The sequence below is a fragment of the Corythoichthys intestinalis genome, chromosome 9, assembly GCF_030265065.1.
Source record: "Corythoichthys intestinalis isolate RoL2023-P3 chromosome 9, ASM3026506v1, whole genome shotgun sequence".
Lineage (NCBI taxonomy): Eukaryota > Metazoa > Chordata > Actinopteri > Syngnathiformes > Syngnathidae > Corythoichthys > Corythoichthys intestinalis.
Window position 1 is genome coordinate 375,499 of NC_080403.1, and position 23,680 is coordinate 399,178.

At 39.3% G+C, this 23,680-nt stretch overlaps 1 protein-coding gene across 1 annotated transcript in view; it reads right to left on the bottom strand.

Annotated features, from left to right (window-relative positions):
- Positions 1 to 7,306, bottom strand: part of nucks1a (nuclear casein kinase and cyclin-dependent kinase substrate 1a) — an 84,151-nt gene extending 76,845 nt beyond the window's left edge. The window contains exon 1 of the mRNA XM_057846948.1: positions 6,991 to 7,306. Within this exon, the coding sequence (XP_057702931.1) occupies positions 6,991 to 7,007 (17 nt within the window). The 5' untranslated portion in view covers positions 7,008 to 7,306. The remainder of the gene's footprint in view (positions 1 to 6,990) is intronic.
- Positions 7,307 to 23,680: the final 16,374 nt, after the last annotated feature.

Below are 23,680 nucleotides of genomic sequence, written 5' to 3' on the forward strand. Positions count from 1 at the left end.
TGTTTTGTTTTATCTTTGGCTTAAAGTGGTTATGTAATGGGTTATTGTTAGAGCTGGGAATCTTTGGGCACCTGACGATTCGATTACGATTACGATTCAGAGGCTCCGATTCGATTATAAAATGATTATTGATGCACCCCCCCCTCCTTTTTTTTTTTTTTTTTTTTTATAAATGTTTTGTACATTAGTTCCAAAATTGTTCAAAAATACTCTCAGGCTAAACCAAACTACTATTTCAGTATCAAATTAACATATAACAGTAAATAAATATACAAAAATAACAGTAAATAAAAAAACTCCAGTCCCCATTCTGTATCAGCAGCTTTAAACTACATTCAATTAATTTAATGTTGTGAATCAACTTTTACAGTTGTTAAAATTGCTCCCGTTATTCCATAATTTCCCTTCTGTCTACTTTTAAAACTATTTCATCATTTAAAGATAGATTCAAGACAAGATTCTGCCGATTTAGGAGCATTTTAGATAATAAGTTAATTACCATAATTTTCGCACTATAAGGCGCACCTGACTATAAGCCGCCACCCACCAAATTTGGCACGAAAACAGCATTTTTTCATAGATAAGCCGCACTGGACTATAAGCCGCAGCTGTCCTCAGTGTATTATGGGATATTTACACCAAAAGATATTAACCGGTAACACTATTTGACAGTGATATCGTATGACTATCATAAGACCAAATGAACCACCATGAAGCTTTGAACCAATTGGCTGCAATGCTTTATTGCTTCAAGACGCTTCATATGGCCATCACTGCTCCCTTGGGGTAAGACATTCAACCTCTGTTGCCATCTGCTGTCAACACTGTTGTTGACCAACATGCCTCCTAGCATGCATTGCAGCGCTATAGGTGTAAATAATCAAAATTCATGTTCTGTGGTAATTATTTTTTCAGTTAATGTTCCGCTTGTTTCATTAACAGCTAGTTATAGTATTTGGTAACACTTTATTTGACAGTGGTGCCATAAGACTGTCATTGGACAATCATAATTATGACATGAAACCGTAATGAGCATTAATGAATGCTTATAACAGACGTCATTTAGTGTTATCCGGCAAATTATTTCACTTTTGAATGGATGTAAAAGATCCAAGCTGGACATAAATGGGGTTAGTGACATAATTTGCTGGATGACACTTAATGACACAATCATTCAGTCATGCCCATGACAGTGTGATGTCATAGTTATGACAGTCTTATGACGCCACTGTCAAATGAAGTGTTACCTATTAACCCAAATAAATCAACAAATAAGCTGCACTGGACTATAAGCCGCATGATTTAAAATGAAGGAAAAAAGTAGCGGCTTATAGTCCGAAAATTACGGTATGTTCGCTACAACAGCCTCGCAGGCAAGTGTACTGCTTTAAGATGGCGGCTGTTTACTAACGCTCGCATCTAGCTATTTGTAGATGTCCTGCTAATGCTACTGAATCTATATTGCATCTAGTCCTATATAAATGTTATCTACCGTAACATTATGCGGATGTACTTTGTAGCAGCTTTTCGGCAGCAGTCAGGTATGTTGTCGTGTTTTTTTTTATCTCGTGGCATGAGTTGAGCTAGAGCCGTGAGTTGAGCATTGGCATTACCCGAGGGGCCGGGTAACGAGAAGTATGAGCTTAGCTACTCTCGCGCCGTTCCTCCATGCGTCCCGAAGACTGCGCGGCGCGCTGAGTGTGTTGTACTTCCACTTTACTTGGCATATTTCAATAATCGGAACTTGGATGTTTGTGAATCGTTCTCGAATCTTCCACGGCCGAATCGCGAATAATCTAAGAATCGGAAATTTTGCACACCTCTCATTATTGTACAGTATCATTATAACCAGGGGTGCACATAAGTGGTCCGCATGCGCGCATGCGTACTGGACATAGACAAACGCGCTGGCCCTCAACGTCTTCCATACGCTTTTGCGTACCGATGGCTGACCACTGTATTTGTGGCGGACACGAGAAAATCGCTTCTCAAAATGTCAAAGAGGCAGGCCCCACTGAGTACCGGTAATTACTTCCGTGTTCCCCCACCCCCGTCAAAAGACAGACAGACGACAGAGACGTCACCGGAGCTACCGAAAAAAACGACTTTTGCTGAAAAGTGGCTGCAGGAGGTACCATGGCTAGAAGCAAATGATGCTCGCACGGAAATGTGGTACAAAATTTGCCGTGAGAATTCCAATGTCGCGAATAAGAGGGTGGTAGGGTCAAAGAATTTCAGCCATCCAAACTTTGAAAAGCACGAAAAAAACAGAGCATGTGGCACTTAAGCAAACTATCGATGTCAGACAGCACTCCACTCGCCCTGCACAGCGCCATGCACTGACAAACGTGTTTTTGCTCGCATTTCACAAAGCTAAACATGCACGTTCAATGAGCTCCTATGAGGAGGAGGGCATCCCACTTTTACAAAGGCTTGGAGTTCATGTGGTAGCCGCATAATGCCCTTTATTTTGAATTAGTGCTTTTATGTTTATTTCTTTACTTTTCACCTCGAAGTAATGGCAATTTTGTTGTGCCAGTTGATGTTAATCGAGCATTAATTGTTAATATAATTAATTAAAGGTAATTGGTTCTAAGTAAAGCTTGTCATAATTTTATCGCATCAGGCGGGTCGGCTCTCAAGCTCAATGAGGACCAAGTCACATCTCCAGGTCCTCCTCTGAGAACCTGGGCAAAAAAATTATGTGCACCCCTGATTATAACAAAAGTTCATATAGATAAGTTTGGGGCGAGGGGAAAAATAATACAATTGTTTAAAAAAATAAATAAATAAGCAGTTACTCACAATGTTACTCATTACTTGAGTATTCTTTTCACTGGAATCTTTTGTACATTACTTGAACAAAGACGCAATGGAGGAGCTGGGGAGAAGTTCTTCCGCTTCACTCTCACAAATGATGTCCAAATGCTTACAGAAGTTTTAAGCTTGGGCAACTTATAGAGTCTTGAGCCTTCGTGTGAGCAAATCATCTCCACACATCGAGATGTCAAGATGAATCACGCGAGTAAAACCCAGAAAATGTTTGCATTATGTAGCGAGGATAGTGTGTTGCTATACTTCCGTGTTGGAGTGCTGGCGAAGCCTCCTGGAAGTTACGTCCCTCGTTGCTACGGTGTTGCTATGGCTGTAACCCAAAAACTAGGCGGTCAATTTAATTTTTTTGGGGTAATTTTGGAAGTTTTGAGACAGCGAATGATGCATTCAATTAGGGCTGCAGCTATCGAATATTTTAGTAGTCGATTAACCGATGGACTAGTTAGTTCGAATAATCGAGTAATCGGATAAGGAACATGAAAAATTAAAATGCCTGAGCTGAGCCTTAAACGGTATTTTTTTTTTTTTTTTAATGAGGATCTATGTACAACAAAAGAACAATTGGCTAATTTACATAGAAAAAGTCCGCTAGCTTAAATGCTATTAAAAAAAAAAAAAAATTAAGTTTTTTTTTTTTTACAATGCTCTTAACAAATGGTTCAGACACATATTCCCACAAAAAAAAAAAAAAAACAGCTAAATATACCAACTAATTAATGAATGCATTTAAAAAAAAACATTAGCTCAAACAAAACTTAGCTCACGTTGGCCTTAACAGAGAGCAGTTGGATTCAGCCATATGAAACGAGGCAGACCAGGGGGCAGTGTATCCACAATCAATATAACAAAATGCAAACACTTTCAAAATAAACCATTACAACACCAATTTAATTAAACGAATACTCGAAGCGACAAAATTTAATTGAAATATTTTTTTCTAATTGAATACTCTAGTTAATCGATTAATTGTTGCAGCACTACATTCAGTACAAATAAAGCGAGTAAAATGCTCAATAACTGAACTACTCTGCTGCCATTTGATATCTAAAAAAAATCTCTTTAGCTGCCGTTTAATATGTAAAATAAACACATATATACAGTACTGTATATACATATATATATATATATAGATAGATTTTTTTTAGCAATTACTTTGTGTTTTGGTTAGCACAACTTGGACATTTTTTGGGGATGATTGCATTTGCATAATCTACTTCTGAGCAAGATGCAACAAAAAAATACATCAAATTGTGATTTTCTCTTAAAGGGATCCTCGATCTTTGAGACAAGTAATTCTTAAAAGATAAATGTTGGTATGAGTTATACTAATTTGATATTAAAACCTCTCTTAATGTTTTCATTCTAATAAAGTTTGTAATATTATTTTAAGTGATAGGTCGCCATTCTTGTTACGTCACAGTGCGTGATGTCACCGGGCCCGGTGCCGAACTTCCAGCGTGTCACTCGTTTGGTACCCCAACATGTTGTCGGTTCTGCCCTTCCAATTTGAACCAGATCGGAAAAGTAAAGAGCAGGACAGCAATGTCGCTCCTTCACAAGACGAGCAGCAGGGCAAAATGCGGTGCAGCAAATACCTTGTAAGACAAAAGTTGGGCAAAACTGGTGATGCACTCGCGGCAAGTGCGTCTCAATGACAACAAAGCGAGCGAGTGTATGCTGTTGAGAACTCCGGTTTTTGTGAGCAGATCTTAAAGGTAAGCTATTGCGTTTTCAAACTTATCCCAGTATAGTTATGTAGATTGATAGCATCCAGAGCTGTCGTGTGCTTTACATACAGTACAGGCCAAACGTTTGAACACACCTTGTCATTTGTGCGTTTTTATTTTCATGACAATTGAAATTATAAACTCTCACTGAAGGTAATAAAACTATGAATGCACACGTGTGATAATCAGGATCGGAGTCGTGGCTGACTGTCCTCATTAAATTCGTCATCTGACGGGAACAAATCCTGGAATCGAGTGTAATGTAATGTCTTGTAAATTGTAACACATGGTAGGTAGCATACGTACATAAAAGTACCAAAAAGGGGAGAAGCTTCCATTTATTCACATTTATTCACAAAAAATAATATTTCCACCTTGACCACTCGTCACTCGGGAGCTCAGCGGTAGGCACACACGCGTTCCCACACTAACTCCAACATAAAAGTAAGGTCCATGTCAGAGTCACAGTCGCCACTGTAGCGTGCCATAGTGCTTTAGTTATTTGGTATGATTTGGGGAAAACTCCCACGAAGAATAGTCCACAAAAAGGATAGCAATAGTAATCCAAATCCGCATTTTTTCACTCACTTGAAGATCCAGGAATAAGACCTATCCCATGCCAATATTGCAGCTGCGATCAGGCCGTCGAATCCAGAAAAATAGACTGATCCGAAAAGCCGCTGTGGGACCGATGAAGTCAGAAAATAGACAGATCCAAAATCAAATAGCAGCCGCGGTGGGACCGTCGGATCCCGAAAATAGACGGATCCGTTACTTGACTGAGGATTCAGGAAAAATGTTCGGGCGCCAGTTGTAACGCTTGGTAGGTAGGATACGTGCATACAGGGACCAAAAAGGGGAGAAGCTCCCACTTACGCACATTTATTCACAAAAAATAATAATTCCACCTTGACCGCTCACGTCATTCCCCTTGTTTCCATTTGACTGAAAATTGCATCCAAAAGCAGCACAAAGTGGCATTTTACTTCGCGAGTTTAGGCAGCAATACGCAATTGTTGTACACACTACACATTTGGAAAGATCCCATTTACGTCATCACTGCGAGCCCGCAAAACATGGCGCCAACTATAGGTCAAAATATGTACTAAATATTATAAAATATTCCCATTGATTTAACATTTTATGTGTTTCTAACAACACAGAACAATTGTGGTTTATTAGAGCCTACATGTATTTAAGGTAGAGGAGCCCTTTAAGGGGTTTATATACGTGACTGTCCAGTAGGTGGTAGTACTTGACATTTTTAACTGGTTGTCAGTGCCAAACAAAGAAAAACAAATTGCAATAGGACTAGTTTTAAATAACATGTTATTCTGTCATTGCTGCTTAATACAACTTTTTATAACTCCAGTTCAGAATTCAATCAAGTGGTGAATAAAAAGTTTAATATGACAAGTGAACTTTCCTGGGTTACTCTTCAAATAAGTGTTTCACATGAACTAGATAGATGACTTTAGTGCCATATAGAGAAATGAGTGCGGAACAATTATTGATCATTTTTTTATGCTGAATATTTTTTTATGCTAAACTTGGAGGGAGGGCGGAGGGTGTAGAGCATCACATTCATTCAATATAACGGAAAGTAACCCAGTGCAATTTAAGTACAAACCACATAACTATGATGTGGATTTAAAATCTAATAATGCTCCATCAAAACTACATTTCTAAATTGGTCGCGAGTTCTCTGATCTCTCTATTGCGAAAACGATTTGGCCGTAAAAAATAAATAAATGAAAAAACAATGCAACCACCGTGCAGATCAATCTAATAATTTGTGCAGGCACGTAATTTTACGAGAAACGGCTTTTAAACAAATCCATGAATACATTTTAATGAAACAAGTCACAATCGAAGGTGAAGACACTTCCATGCAAGGCCTCACTAGCAAGAAAAAAAATCACATTTGTCCATTCAATGAAAATCAAGCTCATTTCATAACATCGCATCTATGCTTAACACCATATTTCAGCCAGAAAACGATTCCCACGGTTAATAGCGAAGGTAGATTAGCCTTGAAAGTGAAACGCTGGCTACCCATGCCGTTCAATGTGTGTTTGAAATCGAGCACCTCCGAGTGAGTGCATGGAAGCATTGGCAATGTAGGAATGAGCAGGCCTTCTACAAGCTAGTGGACGAATGTTCAGGCATACAGTCATTAAGAATGCACACTGAACGCATGGAATTAAAAAAATTTATGCGCCACAATGCCACTGGACTCCTTGTTTGAGGCGTGCACACGCACGAAGCGAGGCACACGTTCACGTCTACATTTTTTCATTACAAAAAAAAAAAAAAAAAAAAATCATCCACAACAGCCTCCTTAAAGACAATATGGCGGAGGCGTGCAACTACAGTGCGATAGCTACCAACGTCGTATCTCCCACCGCCGTTTGAGAACAGACCTTACCTTACTGGTCTTGACATTATGGAGGAACACTGTAAAGGTTTAAGTGATGATTTCCAGAGGGAGAAGGGGAAGCTGGAGAAACAAAAATCGACGGTAGATTTCGCTCTGCTGAAATGCCAATGCAAGCGAGAGGCACACGAACCCAAGAACGACTTAGCGCTTGGACCCAATAATATGGCACTACTATCACTATGAAAGAAAATGTATCTCTTTTTACCTTCAGGTACTCAAAACGCTGAATAAAACAAACTGAAATTGCATACTGTGTGCAACCAAACCATAAATTCAAGATGGGTGGGTCATACGAAAAAAACCGCCCACCCATACTGGGTATTGAAAGGAGACGCGCGGACGAGCGCTGCTACGATTGGCGTATTTGAACGAACAGCTGCATTTTCATTGGCCGGCTACGCTTCCTGCTTGATTTGTGGGGATTCTTTGCAAAGCAAAGCTCCTCACATATAATATTCTTTTTTCTGTCCACTTTTTCGGCGCGCTTTGACCTATTCTAGACCGTTCCAACTTTGAAACAATCCAAAAATTCACACAATGACGGTTCTCTTTCCTTTTTGCATCACGCCTTTAAGGTTGCGGCAAAAACGGGTTCCTAGGGAAAAAAAAATAATAATAAACTAATGCCAAAAACGTAAAATGTCAAATTTCAAAATGTAACTCTTGATACATCTTATATCGCATTCACATAATTTACACATTCAAAATCCAGGAATTCATACCGTTTTCCCTAAAAATAGACTTCCACCAAAATTTGACAAAAACTTCACTTATGTCCAATACCTCCGTGAAGTTGGTCCCGCATCAGACCAGTGACGTGCATTCATAGGAGGCAGAGCCTCACCTGTCAGTCATGGAAAAAATAAAAATGTAGTTATAACATACAGTACATTTTAATTTTTGTCATTTAGTATCTATTTATGTACAGTTTTCTATTCAAAGCCAATAGTCACCATGGCATTATCCAAAATTGTTGGCCCAACACCAAAAGTGCACCAGTAAAAATAACCCAATTTTAGAGTTTTCAGATGATAAATTATTCGTTTTGTACAGTTGAGACTAGGCCTGATCGATATTGGAAAAAACTATTGCTAAGATTTTTGGGGGGTTTGCAATACATTGTGATATTATATTGCGATATTTAAAATATATATATTTATTTATTTATTTATTTTTTTTTTTTTTTTTTTTAAAGACATTTTCACTAGATGACTTGAATAGCTGTTTGGAAAGACTTTGGATGATTCACCGTGACCAGAGATCCCCCCAGAATGGGAAGCAGAACCCGCTGCAATAAGCGAAGTAGCGCAAACCCCCCCAAATATATATTTTTTTGTGTGTTTGCATAGGGACGATAGGGACATAACACTACCAACTTTTCAGGATGCTCAAATTGTCCTCACCAACTATTAAGCAACCTAATTTGGATTATTTAATGAGTTCAGTTACATAGATAATTTAGATTTAGTCTTCCCATATGTTGTACGGATAGAATTGAACCTACCATGTGTATGTGAATTGTTTTCATTATATTCAGACTTACATTTACCCCTGTTCACTTGTTGAATGTGCAAGTTCATTTTTGTTCCTCAAACGCACGTTTGATTGGCTGATGACTAGACCCCCTCAACCCTTCACACACGCACGCACTCAGTCCTGACAGAAATACAATGCAACACAATAAATACAGCAAATACAATAATGTAATAACATGTCAATGTTGTGGAAGTGGGGAAAACGACCATTAATTTTACTACTGAAAGTCTGACGTGCATCAGAGTTAGCATAACATTAAACTGTAAGAAATTGCTAACCCGCAAAAATCGAGTAGGAAGCTGCTTAGAGAGAAGTTGTCCTCCTGTATGTGTTTTCTACTTCAACGTTAATTAAACTGTGAGAAATGTAGTGATTCGGGGTTAACCCCCTTCTCCCCAATTATTTTATTTATGTGATCTTAGTGTTTTACCTGAAGGAAGGCTCCATATTCTTTTTTTTTTTTTTTTTTTTTGTTATTCCCTAAGAAGTGTGTTCAGTTATATTTAATCTCTTTATTTAGCCAGACAATGTTGAGTGGTCTTAATGCAAATGTTTGTTTGTTTTTTCATTCCTTTATTGTGTATTGTAATGTAATTTATATTATGTTCAAATATTGAACATTTGGTATTACATTTGGTCATAAAATCCAGACATTTATTCTGGAAATTTTTAAAATGTTTCTTTAGTAGTTTTTGAAAGAAAAAAAAAGTTTGAGTCAAACGGACACCTGAACCAATACATATCAAAGTTAGTATAGTAAGTATGTAGTATGTAAGTCAATACAGAATTATTTTGCATTGTTTATTTAGCCTATAAATTAATTAGGTTCATATTTTTGATAAATGTAGCCCTGACACCTGTTCACCCAATGTTTTTGGTCTTATTAATGACCCGTATATGCAGGTCATGCTGTTATATCGTCCCCACCAATGTTGAGACCAAAACTACGCCCTTGGTTCAATGTATTTATTCAGATTTAGCATTGGAAAAAGATACATATAAGACTTTTTTTTTGGTGTGTGTTCAATGTATTTATTCAGATTTAGCATTCAAAATTTCCCCCCAAAGTATGATTCAGAAAAATGTATATTATATATATATATATATAATTAGGGCAGTCAAAATTATCGCGTTAACGGGCCTTAATTAATTTTTTAAATTAATCACGTTAAAATATTTGACGCAATTAACGCACTTGCCCAGCTCAGACAGATTTAAATGACAGTAGAGTGAAAGGCCCGCTTGTTAATTGTGTTTTGCGGAGTTTTGCTCCCCTCTGCTGGCGCTTGGGTGCGACTGATTTTATAGTGTAAGTATTTATTGTCATCAACAATGGCGGGCTACTAGTTTATTTTTTGATTGAAAATTTTACAAATTTTATTAAAACGAAAACATTAAGAGGGGTTCTAATATAAAATTTCTATAACTTGTACTAACATTTCATCATAAAGAACTACAATTCTTTCTATCCATGGATCACTTTAACAGAATGATAATAATGTTAATGCCATCTTGTTGATTTATTGTTAATATAAACAAATACAGTCCTTATGTACCGCATGTTGAATATACAGTGGGGAGAACAAGTATTTGATACACTGCCAATGGGTTTTCCCACTGTATATATCCATCTTTCGTCTTATCTTTCCATTCCAACAATAATTTACAGAAAAATATGGCATGTTATATAGATGGTTTGAATTGCGATTAATTACGATTAATTAATTTTAAAGCTGTAATTAACTCGATTAAAAATTTTGATCGTTTGACAGCCCTAATATATATATATATATATATATATATATATATATATATATATATATATATTAATAAATGGTTTTTAAGCACTTCAAATGTAACTAGGCCTGCAAGCAAGCAGGACTGAACGGGCCCTCGCAATCTAGCGCAACTCGGACGTCACGCAACTCGGACAGTGTGCAGGTCAGGGTTGTGGCAGATCGTGCTCTCTAATCATCTCATTAGAACCTAACATGCCCGAAAGTTGCCTCTTTACAATCACACACCTAAGAGATAAAAACCCCTATTGGACAGAGTACTACAAAAAAGGAGCGAATAAAGGGTCGTCACGACAACAGACAGAGACATGGGCCGTAAAATAAGTATTTCAAAAGGTCTTGAAACTATAATGACCAACCTGAAAAGAACTGGACATATATTAGAAAAATGAGTGACTTTCTATTGCCACTAGTTGGCGCTGTAGGGTTGATGCAAATGACTCCTACAGGACCCTTCAGAGTATGACTCAACAAGCACGAGATGTTTGGCACAGATATGTTGTAGAAGTTATGACTGTTCAAAACTTGTGGTGAGACGAAATGGCTTCAGTCATTTTCACTTCTCCTGTTGGACTCTTCTGCTTCAACCAAACCTCAGTATTTTTCATCAGGCACCTGAACACATGTCTTATGGCTCCCCTGATGCAGGTTTCAGGTGAATATTTTTTTTTTCCTTGGAGGAGGAGCCTGTTTGGTAAAAAAAAAAGGCATTTCCTGTTCCCAATAGGGGGCGCTCGGCCTAATAGGTAATGTTTCAATGCACTCGTGTTAAGGGTGGGATCCCGCACATACATGCCAAATATGAAAAAGATTGAACGTTGTGTCAAGGAGCTATTAGTCTTTTACTGAATTTGTAATTTTGCGGAAAAAATGGCCGACTTTGGCACCACGCCCAGGTCAGACCCATGAACGAAAACGTTTTAGATCTCCTATGTCTCTTGAATAGTTTCACCAATTTTGAAGATGATCCAACTAACTCCCTCTGTGACAAGGTCTCAAATGTGCACCCTGTTAATTGATAAAAATTTCACATTTGATCCAAAATACCCGATTTCCTGTTGGGTTTGGAATATGGGTTCAAGAGACTTTTTGGAGCAGTTTTGCACAAGGTATCGACTCCCCAAATTTCATTGCTCTACGTTAAAAAAACCTAATAGGAAATGCCTTTTTGAAAAATTCAAGGGGGCGCCACTGAGCCATTTTGTTACATTTTTTTTGTAACGTCACAAGATTATCAAAATCCATGCAAAGCCGCATGTATGTGCAAAATTTGGTGAGTTTTCGTGCATGTTCAGGCCTCTAAATGTAAACTATACTACAAATGGATAAAAATTTCCCATTCGATCCAAAATACCCGATTTTCTGTTGGATTTGGAAAATGGGTGCAAGAGACTTTTTGGAACAGTTTTGCATAAGGTATGGACTCCCCAAATTTCATTGCTCTATGTTGAAAAAACCCAATAGGAAAGGCCTGTTTTAAAACTCCTTTCTGTCGCCACTAGTTGGTACTGTAGAGTTGATACAAATGACCCTTACAAGACCCTTCAGGGTATGATTCTCAACAAGCACGGGAAGTTTGGCGCAGATATGTTGTATATCTGCTGAGTTATGACTGTTCAAAGTTCAGGGTGGGATACCGCATATACATGACAGATATGAAAAAGATTGAACGTTGTGTCAAGGAACTATTAGTCATTTACTGAATTTGTCATTTTGCCGAAAAAATGGCCGACTTTGGCACCACGTCCAGGTCAGACCCGTGAATGAAAACGCACCATTTTAAAAACTTAAGATCTCATATATCTCCTGAACAGTCTCACCAATTTTGAAGATGATCCAACTAACTCCCTCGGCGAAAAGGTCTCAAATGTGCACCCTGTAAATCGATAAATATTTAATATTCCTGTTGGGTTTGGAATATGGGTGTAAATGCTTTTTTTGGAGCGGTTTTGGACAAGGTATAGACTCCCCAAATTTCATCGCTCTACGCTGACAGACCCTAATGTTATAGGCCAATTTTAAAATTTCAAGGGGGCGCCACTGAGCCATTTTGTTACATTTTTTTGCAACGTTGCAAAATTATCAAAATGTACAATTTTCCACACGTATGTGCAAATTTTGGTGACTTTTCGTGCATGTTCAGGCCTCCAAATTGGCCGTTTTCATTTGCCCTGAAAAATAAATAAATTAAAAAAAAAAAAAATCCTTTGCAAAACAATAGGGCCTTCGCACGCTTAGTGCTCGGGCCCTAATAATTACGATCAGTTTTAAACATAACTGTCCCACCGAATCATTTTTAGACAAGAAAAAAGTACTGAAGTAGAAAAATGCTTGGCTTTATTAAATGCTTTTCTTTACCTAACTTCGCTATGACTCCTGGAGCGACATGTAGAAATTACAAACTCCTCAAGATCACTTAAGGCGTTTATACTTCTCGACACACACACATTCATTCCAGCGTACGCTTCCTTGCGCAGCAAATATTTAACAAGTTAAACGATGATTGACGTATGTGGCGCATGTGAAGCAGCTTCTCTGGCAAGATCAAAGACAACCATCTGTCAACATCGTTAACATTAATAAGCAAGTGCCGCAGTGACTAAGGAACAAAGAGCTGGGAGAGGGAGGGAGGCTGTGCAGGGAACATGACGTTTGTGGATTTAAAAAAAAAAAAAAAAAACAATCGCACGTCCTTACTATGGGACTTGTGCATGCGCACATCGCGATGGCAACGTTTAAACGATATATCGTTCAGGATTAGTTGAGACTCGAGTGGCATAGTTGTAAGATATTTACCATTTAGTAGGCACCGAGGGTCGATGGAAATGGTGCGAGAGCTAATGCTTCCGAGTCAGGTTCATCACTTGCGCCAGTTGATTGTGATTCTGCCTCTGGTAGAATCTCTCCCGAATCGTGTTCCTCTTCTGACACTTTAAATTTCGTATTCTGACTCGTCGCACGATACAATCAACAAATCTCCACTGGTGTTTTTCACCAACTCATATGCTCCCTGCCGGAATCCTTTCCTTTTGATGAGTCATCTAGGGCTGCAGCTGTCGATTATTTAAGTAATTGATGAATCCATCGATTAATTAGTTCCAAGTAATCAGATAACAAACACTAAATGCTTTGCAGAATTATTTCATGAGACAAAGTTAATGCTTGCAATAACCATAATTTTAACCTGCGCATTCTTTGGCGCCAGGATTGTACGTTAAAAAGAGCATTAAATGTGTTTTTCAAACTCAATCGAATTACACTTTCATTCCACTGAGCAATGAATGCATTAAAAAATGAAATTTCTGAGCGTAAAGAGTATAAAAATAAATAAATGAGGATCTAAGTACAAAAACTATTTTAATGAACACTATGGCAATGTTTTAAAGAAAAACCAATTATTGATTTGCTACTTTTTATGCTTATCTCTTTTAAGCTACACCTGTTCTGTCCACACCAGATGTGACCATATTCAGCTAGACTGACAGCAAACAAGACAATTTGTGGCACTTCGAAGTAGGGATGGGCGGATCGATACCAAAATATCGATATTTCGATCCAGCGCGTTAAGTTTTAGGTATCGATCCCCAAGAAAAAGTATCAATATTTGGAATTAATATATTATATTTTCTTTTGTCTATTTTTTGGGTGTATTTTTTGTGCACACTTATGGTTGTACTTTTCCCTCAGGCTCACACAAATTGGGAACTATTATTTTCCTGTCCAAATTTAAAAATACAAAATACATTTTTTATCCTATTCCACAAAAAATTCAGGTAAAGGGACTTTAATAAAAGTGTTAAGTGAATGGTTTGTTAAATGTTTAGAGATTTAAGCTATCCTGCTGCAGACTTCAAGGTTCTCAAGAAAAGGAAACCTACTATTGCTATTTATTTTTATTTTGTTAAAGGTCTGTTTCAATTATTTCCAAATCTGTTTGAAATTTTTTTAAGTAAAATAGCTTCATTTAGCGCCGTTTAGCTTTGCTTAGCTCCGTTTAGCATCACTTAGCTCCGCTTAGCTGTTCGTTAGCTTCACTTAGCTCTCCCGTGTTTTTCACGCCACTAAGCTCGCTATTTTTACAGCTCACTTGCTACTTTGCACGTCGGCTATCGTTTATTTCGACCACATGAGCGAACGTGCTCTCCATGAGAGCCAAAGTGCAGTGAGGGATGTAACGACAAGGTAGAAGTTAGTGTTGTATCGGTCGCGAACGATTCGTTCTTTTTGAACGAATTGTTTGGGTGAACGAGACCGAACTAATCACCATCTGCACTGATTCGTTCTATGAAGTTGGTGCTTGTTCACTGCGTGGGAGGGCGTTGAGCAAGCGGCAGCGTCTTCTGACATCGCACACGACCAATCAGACGCCAGCCTCATCGCGGGCAGGGGAGGGACCGGAAACAGAATCAGGGCGTATGTCACTCACTTCCACGTGTGGCCAATGAGCAGCCAGCGTGCAGGCAGGGGGGCAAGACTGAGTTTTGTCACTTCCCGTTCAGTGACTCGGTCCTCCGGTTCCTGACCTAGCTTGCTGCTAACTTGACTTTCCAGTAATGAATATGCGGTGAACGAATCAAAAAATGAAAGGAAAGGACTTTGTCACATATTTGTTAACGTGGAGCCTATCAAATGCAGCTCAAAAAGACAAAAACACCACACAAATCTAGCGAGCATGGTTTAGTGTACTTTTCTCAACAGACTCGCGACTACCTATTACCACATACTATCAAATTTACAGTAATTTAAAACACGGGTAGCTACGAGGCAAGCAAAAGCTGAGCTGCGGTCGCGTGACGGCAATGAAAGGGGCAAAGAACTGTCACAATAAGGAGGCTTCATGGCAGCGATATTTACCTCATATGTGCACAGAAAAAAATATTTAGTATGATCACCATAATACTGATTTGCAATGAAACGGTATATACATGTCCATTTTTTCCAAGTGTTTTATTTTATATTTTTCGTGTCAGGTGTTGGTTGGTTTGACAAATCATGTCAATCCGTCCATCATGTGCTACTCAAGCGCCCCAAAACAACGCACATGGACACGGGAGATGTCGCAATATGTCTACATTTTTCTTAACAGACTAATGAGAGTAGAAAGGCGATATCGTAAAGAGCAAACAATTATTTCTTGTCAGCATTTGACGATCTGAGATGCGGGGACGACAGGGGAGCTGACCTGATTATTTTATTTATTAATACCAGTGCAAAAATTCAATACGATCACCATAATACTGATTTGCAATGAAACTGTATATACATGTCAATTTTTTCCGAGTGTTTTTTTTTTTTTTTTCGTGTCAGAGCGTGTCGGTTGGTTTGACAAATTATGTCAATCCGTCCATCATGCGCTACTCAAGCGCCCCAAAACAACGCACGCAGACACGGGAGATGTCGCAATATGTCTACATTTTTCTTAACAGACTAATGAGGGTAGAAAGGCGACATCGTAAAGAGCAAGCAATCATTTCTCGTCAGCATTTGACGATCTGAGATGCGGGGACGACAGGGGAGTTGACCGGATTCTTTTATTTATTAATACCACTGCAAAAATTCAATACGATCATCTTAATACTGATTTGCAATTAAACTGTCAAATATCAAAATGTAGTATTGTCTTTATTTCAGAGCAGCACATTCGACAACTAGCTACAGTATTTACATTTATAGTTTTAACAATAGTAACTAAAAATAATAGTGATTAGCATAAAAACAAAAATACAACAGAGCGAGAGGTAAATATGATGTGTTGGTCGTTCCATATTTTGAAATTAAACTTTCAATTTATTTTTATTTTCGTGACAGCAAGCATTGTAAATGTGATCAAGAACATGCTAAAGAAAGTCCGTGCGCTCCCGACCCCAACCCCCCGCTCCCCCCACAAAAGGAAAATGTTTAACCGTGTCCTCAATCGAAATGCAAGCACGAGCCATGACTTTGAGCCCATAGAACTAGGACAGACGACGCGGAAGTTCTCCCTCGCTTTTGCAGCAGCGGGAGGGAGACGAGGCTGTCTGTGAAAGGAGAATGTTATTGCCTGTCACTCATTACTGAAACTACGACGAGCGGTCAATGAGGAGCCTGTGTGCAAGAGAGAGGGAGGGACCAAGAATGTCACTTCCCGTTCAGTTATACTGCGAAGCGGTCTTTGGTGATTCGTTCGGCAACGTCACTTCCCGTTCACTAACCGAACGATTCATTTGGGCGGGGAGGGAGATGAGGGGGGCGAACGATTCGTTGAACGATTCGTTTGAACGAATCTTTTTACTGAACGATCCGGAATGGATTCGTTTACTCAAGTGAACGACAGATCCCGTCACTAGTAGAAGTTGAGATCAGGCCACTACTGTCTCTTTTAACTTTCTTCTTCTTCGTCACACCGAACATAAAATACACGACAACACACCCTGTGGCGAAACAATGCAGTACAGTTCCAGTCAGTCATACAATAACACTCAACAGCTGGTTAACAGCATTTGCTAACGAAAAAAATAAATAAATCTATTAGTGACACCACAAGCAATGACTTAGAATGTTTTTCTACGGAGTGTAAAGCTTTCGGTTAGTGGTTTAGCGAACGTACCTCCGGTGAACATTTCAAAATAAAAGCACGTCATGTCCGTCATATAAATAGCGATTTCTGGAGTTAATCCCACATACTTCCGAATTAATATTATAATATGTTGAGTAAATACTACAGAATACAGATTCTACACTAAGAATAGCTTTCAAATGACACTATGACATATGATTGGCAATGACTAATTGACAAATGACTAATATTATAATTATTATACTACTATTATATCTAGTAGTATACTATATTAATAATGCTAGAATTTTTTAAAGAATTGTTTTGAATAATGTTGGAAAGGCAAAGTCAGAGTTCTGAATCTGTTTACTTTCCATTCTTATCCACTAGTAAATGCTATCACCATTTATCCTCATTGTTTATTTGTCATTAATTATTGTTATTTACATGATTATTTGTACTTTAATAAAGAATTTAAGTGTTCCAAAATGGTTTTGTGAATTAATAAGCGTCAACAAAAATTTCATTGCGAAAGTAGTAAAAAAAAAAAGAAAATTATTAGATTAGTCGACTAATCGTAAAACTAGTCGGCTGACTAATCAGGAGAAAATTTGTCGTTTAAGACAGCCCTAGTAAACCGAAACATATTTCCTCCACAACCTTCTCACCTTGTTAACCCCTGACCCATGAAGAGGGCCCCTGGATGTTTGCCTTAGGCCCTAAAATTGCCAAGTCCGCCACTGGCAACGTGGCATGGAGGCAATCTGCCTGTAGCACTTCTGAGGTGTTATGGAGGCCCAGAATGCTTCGATAGTGGCCTTAAGCTCATTTACAGTGTTGCGTCTGGTGTCTCTTAACTTCCTCTTCACAATATCCCACAGATTCTCTATGGGGTTCAGGTCAGGAGACTTGGCAGGCCAATTGAGCACAGTAATGCCATGGTCAGTAAACCATTTACCAGTGGTTTTGGCACTGTGAGCAGGTGCCAGGTCATGTTGAAAAATGAAATCTTCATCTCCATAAAACCTTTGAGCAGATGGAATCATGAAGTGCTCCAAAATCTCCTGATAGCTAGCTGCATTGACCCTGCCCTAGATAAAACACAGTAGACCAACACCAGCAGCTGACATGGCAACCCAGACCATCACTGACTGTGGGTACTTGACACTGAACTTCAGGCATTTTGGCATTTCCTTCTCCCCAGTCTTCCTCTTCCTCTTTGGCACCTTGATTTCCGAATGACATGCAAATTTGCTTTCATCTGAAAAAAGTACTTTAGACCACTGAGCAACAGTCCAGTGCTGCTTCTTTGTAGCCCAGGTCAGGTGCTTCTGTCACTGTTTCAGGTTATAAAGTGGCTTCACCTGGGGAATGCAGCACCTGTAGCCCATTTCCAGGTCTGGAATTGGCATTTCTCCAAAATCTTTCTCAGGGTGCGGTCACCTCTTCTGTTTGTGCAGTATTTCCTGCCACACCTTTTCCTTCCCACAGACCCCCCACTGAGGTGCCTTGATACAGCACTCTGGCAACAGCCTATTCGCTCAGAAATTTCTTTCTGTATCTTAGCCTTTTGCTTGAGGGCAGGGGCCGACTGGGACTAAAAAGCAGCCCTGGACTTTGACTCAGCCCAGCCCACAAGAATCGCAGTACACAAACCCTATAGGGGGGTCCGGGGGCATGCCCCCCCGGGAGAATTTTTTAAATATTTTATTGTAAAATGCATCAATTTTGTTCACTTTCAGAGAAAAATGAAGAAAATGTGTCTAGACTGTGACTGTCTGACTTGGGGCGCTCAAAGTACTGCAAGGATGAACTGGAGTTGGATTCATCTTCTGCCCTAGCTCTATAATCAACCTGAATAAACAAATAAAAGAAGTTGTTTTTTAAAGCAAGTTTTATGTATCCATTTGATTATAATAACACCTATCCCCTGTGTCTATAAAATGACTTCATTGTGTATGCCAGGGTTCACTAAATCCGGACCTCGGAGCCACTTTTCCTGTCGTGTTTTCCATGTCTTCCTCCTCCAACCCACCTGAACCAAATAATCAGGATCATTATCAGGCTACTGGAGAGGTTGCTGATGACATGATCATTTGATTCAGGTGTGTTAGGGGAGAGAGAATACAGTTTCAAATTCAAGATGCTTATTTCTTCCACCATCATTACATTTTGAATAATATTTAGCTGGTACCAAGTGAAAGACGCTCGCCTCGTCTACGGATCATCAGTTAAACAGGTGTGTCCAAACCTTTTGCAAAGGGGGCCAGATTTGGTGTGGTAAAAATGCGGGGGCTACCTTGGCTGATTTACATAGAACAATATATTTAAACAAATTTTAGCAAGCCCTTCTGTGTGTCACATTTGCTTTATTGTTATTTTTTTAATTCATAATTTCAACAATCTTGTCTTTGTGGCGTTCTCTTTCGACACTCGGCCTCTTGCGAAATACTGCTGCTGTGAAATGAAACTAGCTTCAAGTTGCTATAATTTCTTGCTGCGTATCTTCCCTGTAATGATGTCATACATGTCAGCGTGTGTTGTTTGGTAATATTATCGCGTCACATCGAACTCTTTGAAAACAGCGACTGTCTCTTTGCAAATGAGGCAGACACAGTTGTTGCGTGTTTTATTGAAGAAATAGTCCAATATCCACCTATCCTTGAAGCGTCGGCCATCGCAGTCAACTTTTTTTTTTTTTTTTTTGATTGTCGCCATTTTAGAAAATTGGAAGTAAAGGGTCACACGGGGTAATGTTGCTTAGATTGCTGCTCTTAAAGTTTTTCAAACTTTCGTGAGAATAGGCTGATTTTGTGTGGACAAGATAGTTGTAGATATCAGGGTAGCAGATGTCAGGCAGAGAGGGCGAAGACAGCGGGTCGAAAAATATCGACTTAGGCATCAAATATGGATCTGGCGAATGGATAGACTGAAGCTTTTCCACATAACGTCTTTTATGCAACGCATCCAATGAGTTTACAGCGTCTGAAAGCACCGGGGCTTCCATGAATTGCTCTATAAACTGAACGACTAATTGAAACCATTGAGAACAGGGCTAAACAGAGACGGACAATATGGCGGCCGGATACAGCGACACGTCATTCTGTGACGTTGGTGAGTAGAGTCTATCCTGCCCCTTCGTGGGCCACAACAAGTCTTTCAGCCAGGCGCATTGCTGCCACCTGTCGGATTGGATGATAATCACAGAGTATAGAGGGGATAAAAACAGTGACGTATGTATGGCAGCCGCCGGCCATCCAGAGCACCGGCCGTTCTGTGATCCTCCAGAAGTTACAGATTGCCAGTCCGCTCCTGCTTGAGGGTGTCAATGATGGCCTTCTGGACAGCAGTCAGGTCGGCAGTCTTGCCCATTTTTGCGGTTCTGAGTAATGAATCAGGCTGGGAGTTTTTAAAAGCCTCAGGAATCTTTCGCAGGGCTTTTGAGTTAATTTGTTGATTCAGATGATTAGGTTAGTAGCTTCTTTAGAGTACCTTTTCATGGTATACTAATTTTTTGAGATAGGGATTTTTATTTTTTCTTGACTTTTTTGCCAAAATCATCAATATTAAAACAATAAGAGCCTTGAACTACTTCAGTTGTGTGTAATGAATCTAAACTATATGAAAGTCTAATGTTTATCAGTACATTACAGAGAAAAATGAACTTTATCACAATATGCTAATTTTTTGAGAAGGACTAGTGTGTGTATATATATATATATATACAGTGCCTTGCAAAAGTATTCGGCCCCCTTGAATCTTGCAACCTTTCGCCACATTTCAGGCTTCAAACATAAAGATATGAAATTTAATTTTTTTGTCAAGAATCAACAACAAGTGGGACACAATCGTGAAGTGGAACAACATTTATTGGATAATTTAAACATTTTTAACAAATAAAAAACTGAAAAGTGGGGCGTGCAATATTATTCGGCCCCTTTACTTTCAGTGCAGCAAACTCACTCCAGAAGTTCAGTGAGGATCTCTGAATGATCCAATGTTGTCCTAAATGACCGATGATGATAAATAGAATCTACCTGTGTGTAATCAAGTCTCCGTATAAATGCACCTGCTCTGTGATAGTCTCAGGGTTCTGTTTAAAGTGCAGAGAGCATTATGAAAACCAAGGAACACACCAGGCAGGTCCGAGATACTGTTGTGGAGCAGTTTAAAGCCGGATTTGGATACAAAAAGATTTCCCAAGCTTTAAACATCTCAAGGAGCACTGTGCAAGCCATCATATTGAAATGGAAGGAGCATCAGACCACTGCAAATCTACCAAGACCCGGTCGTCTGGAAGGACTTTCTTCTCAAACAAGGAGAAAACTGATCAGAGATGCAGCCAAGAGGCCCATGATCACTCTGGATGAACTGCAGAGATCTACAGCTGAGGTGGGAGAGTCTGTCCATAGGACAACAATCAGTCGTACACTGCACAAATCTGGCCTTTATGGAAGAGTGGCAAGAAGAAAGCCATTTCTCAAAGATATCTATAAAAAGTCTCGTTTAAAGTTTGCCACAAGCCACCTGGGAGACACACCAAACATGTGGAAGAAGGTGCTCTGGTCAGATGAAACCAAAATTGAACTTTATGGCCACAATGCAAAACGATATGTTTGGCGTAAAAGCAACACAGCTCATCACCCTGAACACACCATCCCCACTGTCAAACATGGTGGTGGCAGCATCATGGTTTGGGCCTGCTTTTCTTCAGCAGGGACAGGGAAGATGGTTAAAATTGACGGGAAGATGGATGCAGCCAAATACAGGAACATTCTGTAAGAAAACCTGTTGGTATCTGCACAAGACCTGAGACTGGGACGGAGATTTATCTTCCAACAGGACAATGATCCAAAACATAAAGCCAAATCTACAATGGAATGGTTAAAAAATAAACGTATCCAGGTGTTAGAATGGCCAAGTCAAAGTCCAGACCTGAATCCAATCGAGAATCTGTGGAAAGAGCTGAAGACTGCTGTTCACAAACACTCTCCATGCAACCTCACTGAGCTCGAGTTGTTTTGCAAGGAAGAATGGGCAAGAATGTCAGTCTCTCGATGTGCAAAACTGATAGAAACATACCCCAAGCGACTTGCAGCTGTAATTGGAGCAAAAGGTGGCGCTACAAAGTATTAACGCAAGGGGGCCGAATAATATTGCACGCCCCACTTTTCAGTTTTTTATTTGTTAAAAAAGTTTAAATTATCCAATAAATTTTGTTCCACTTCCTGATTGTGTCCCACTTGTTGTTGATTCTTGACAAAAAATTAAAATTTCATATCTTTATGTTTGAAGCCTGAAATTTGGCGAATGGTTGCAAGGTTTAAGGGGGCCGAATACTTTTGCAAGGCACTGTATATATATATATATATATATATATATATACAAGTTCCACTCTGAGACCCCCAATTTGGCCAAATTTCAAAATTGTCCGATATGCATGTGTGATACATCATTGGAAAGCTTAAAATCTCAATTTTCTGGGGGAAGAAAATTTTTGAACAGGAGGGCATTTTTAAGAAAAAAAATGTTTTTTAAACAGCAAAACCCTATCTGGAGGTGAGAGCACGCGAGAGCAGAATTACAGACGCCATGACTTTAATGAGATATTATCGCGTACTTACTTTGTTTCGATCGTAAAACACCTCCGTGAAGTTGGCCCCCCATCAGACGCAAATTTATATAAAAATTATGTCAATCGTTTGTGCTATGATTGTGCTGGAGTTGGCCCCCCATCAGACGCAAATTTATATAAAAATTATGTCAATCGTCTCGAAAACTGCAGTTCAAACAAAATTTTTTACAGCACAATCCAGCCGTAACGACGAAGACAGAAATGGCATCATCGCCGTTCCATTCCGCCGCAGATGGGGGGCTGCGCGTGACGTCATCACTAGACATTTTTATGAATATCTCGAAAACCGTAGCAGTTCAAACAAAGCTTTTTGCAGCACAATCCAGCACTAACAACGAAGAAAGAAATGGCATCATCGCCGTTCCATTCCGCCGCAGATGGGGGGCTGCGCGTGACGTCATCACTAGACATTTTTATGAATATCTCGAAAACCATAGCAGTTCAAACAAAACTTTTTGAAGCACAATCCAGCACTAACGAGGCAGAATGAAATGATACCACTGGGGTTCCATTCCGCCGCAGATGGGGGGCTGGGTGAACTCTGGATGACCTAAAAAACAATGTTTAATAACTGCAAAACGATGATGGCACAAACGAAACTTTTTGCAGCAGAAACCAGCACTGACGACGAAGAAAATAATGGCATCATCGCCGTTCCATTCCGCCGCAGATGGGGGGCTGCGCGTGACGTCATCACTAGACATTTTTATGAATATCTCGAAAACCGTAGCAGTTCAAACAAAACTTTTTGCAGCACAATCCAGCACTAACGACGAAGAAAAAAATGGCATCATCGCCGTTCCATTCCGCCGCAGATGGGGGGCTGGGTGAACTCTGGATGACCTAAAAAACAATGTTTAATAACTGCAAAACGATGATGGCACAAACGAAACTTTTTCAGCACAAACGAGCACAATCATAGCACAAACGATTGACATAATTTTTATATAAATTTGCGTCTGATGGGGGGCCAACTTCACGGAGGTATTTTACCTGTGAAACATGGTAATATAACAAGGGTCGCGATGCAGAAATCGCAGACATCAAGGAGAGGTCGAAATTTTCTTTTTCATATATTTGCCCTTTTAAACGTTTTTTTCCCCCAATTTTTCCTTGTTTGTATCGATTATTTATCATCTAACATATCGGAGAAAAATGCAACAGTGACAAAAAAAA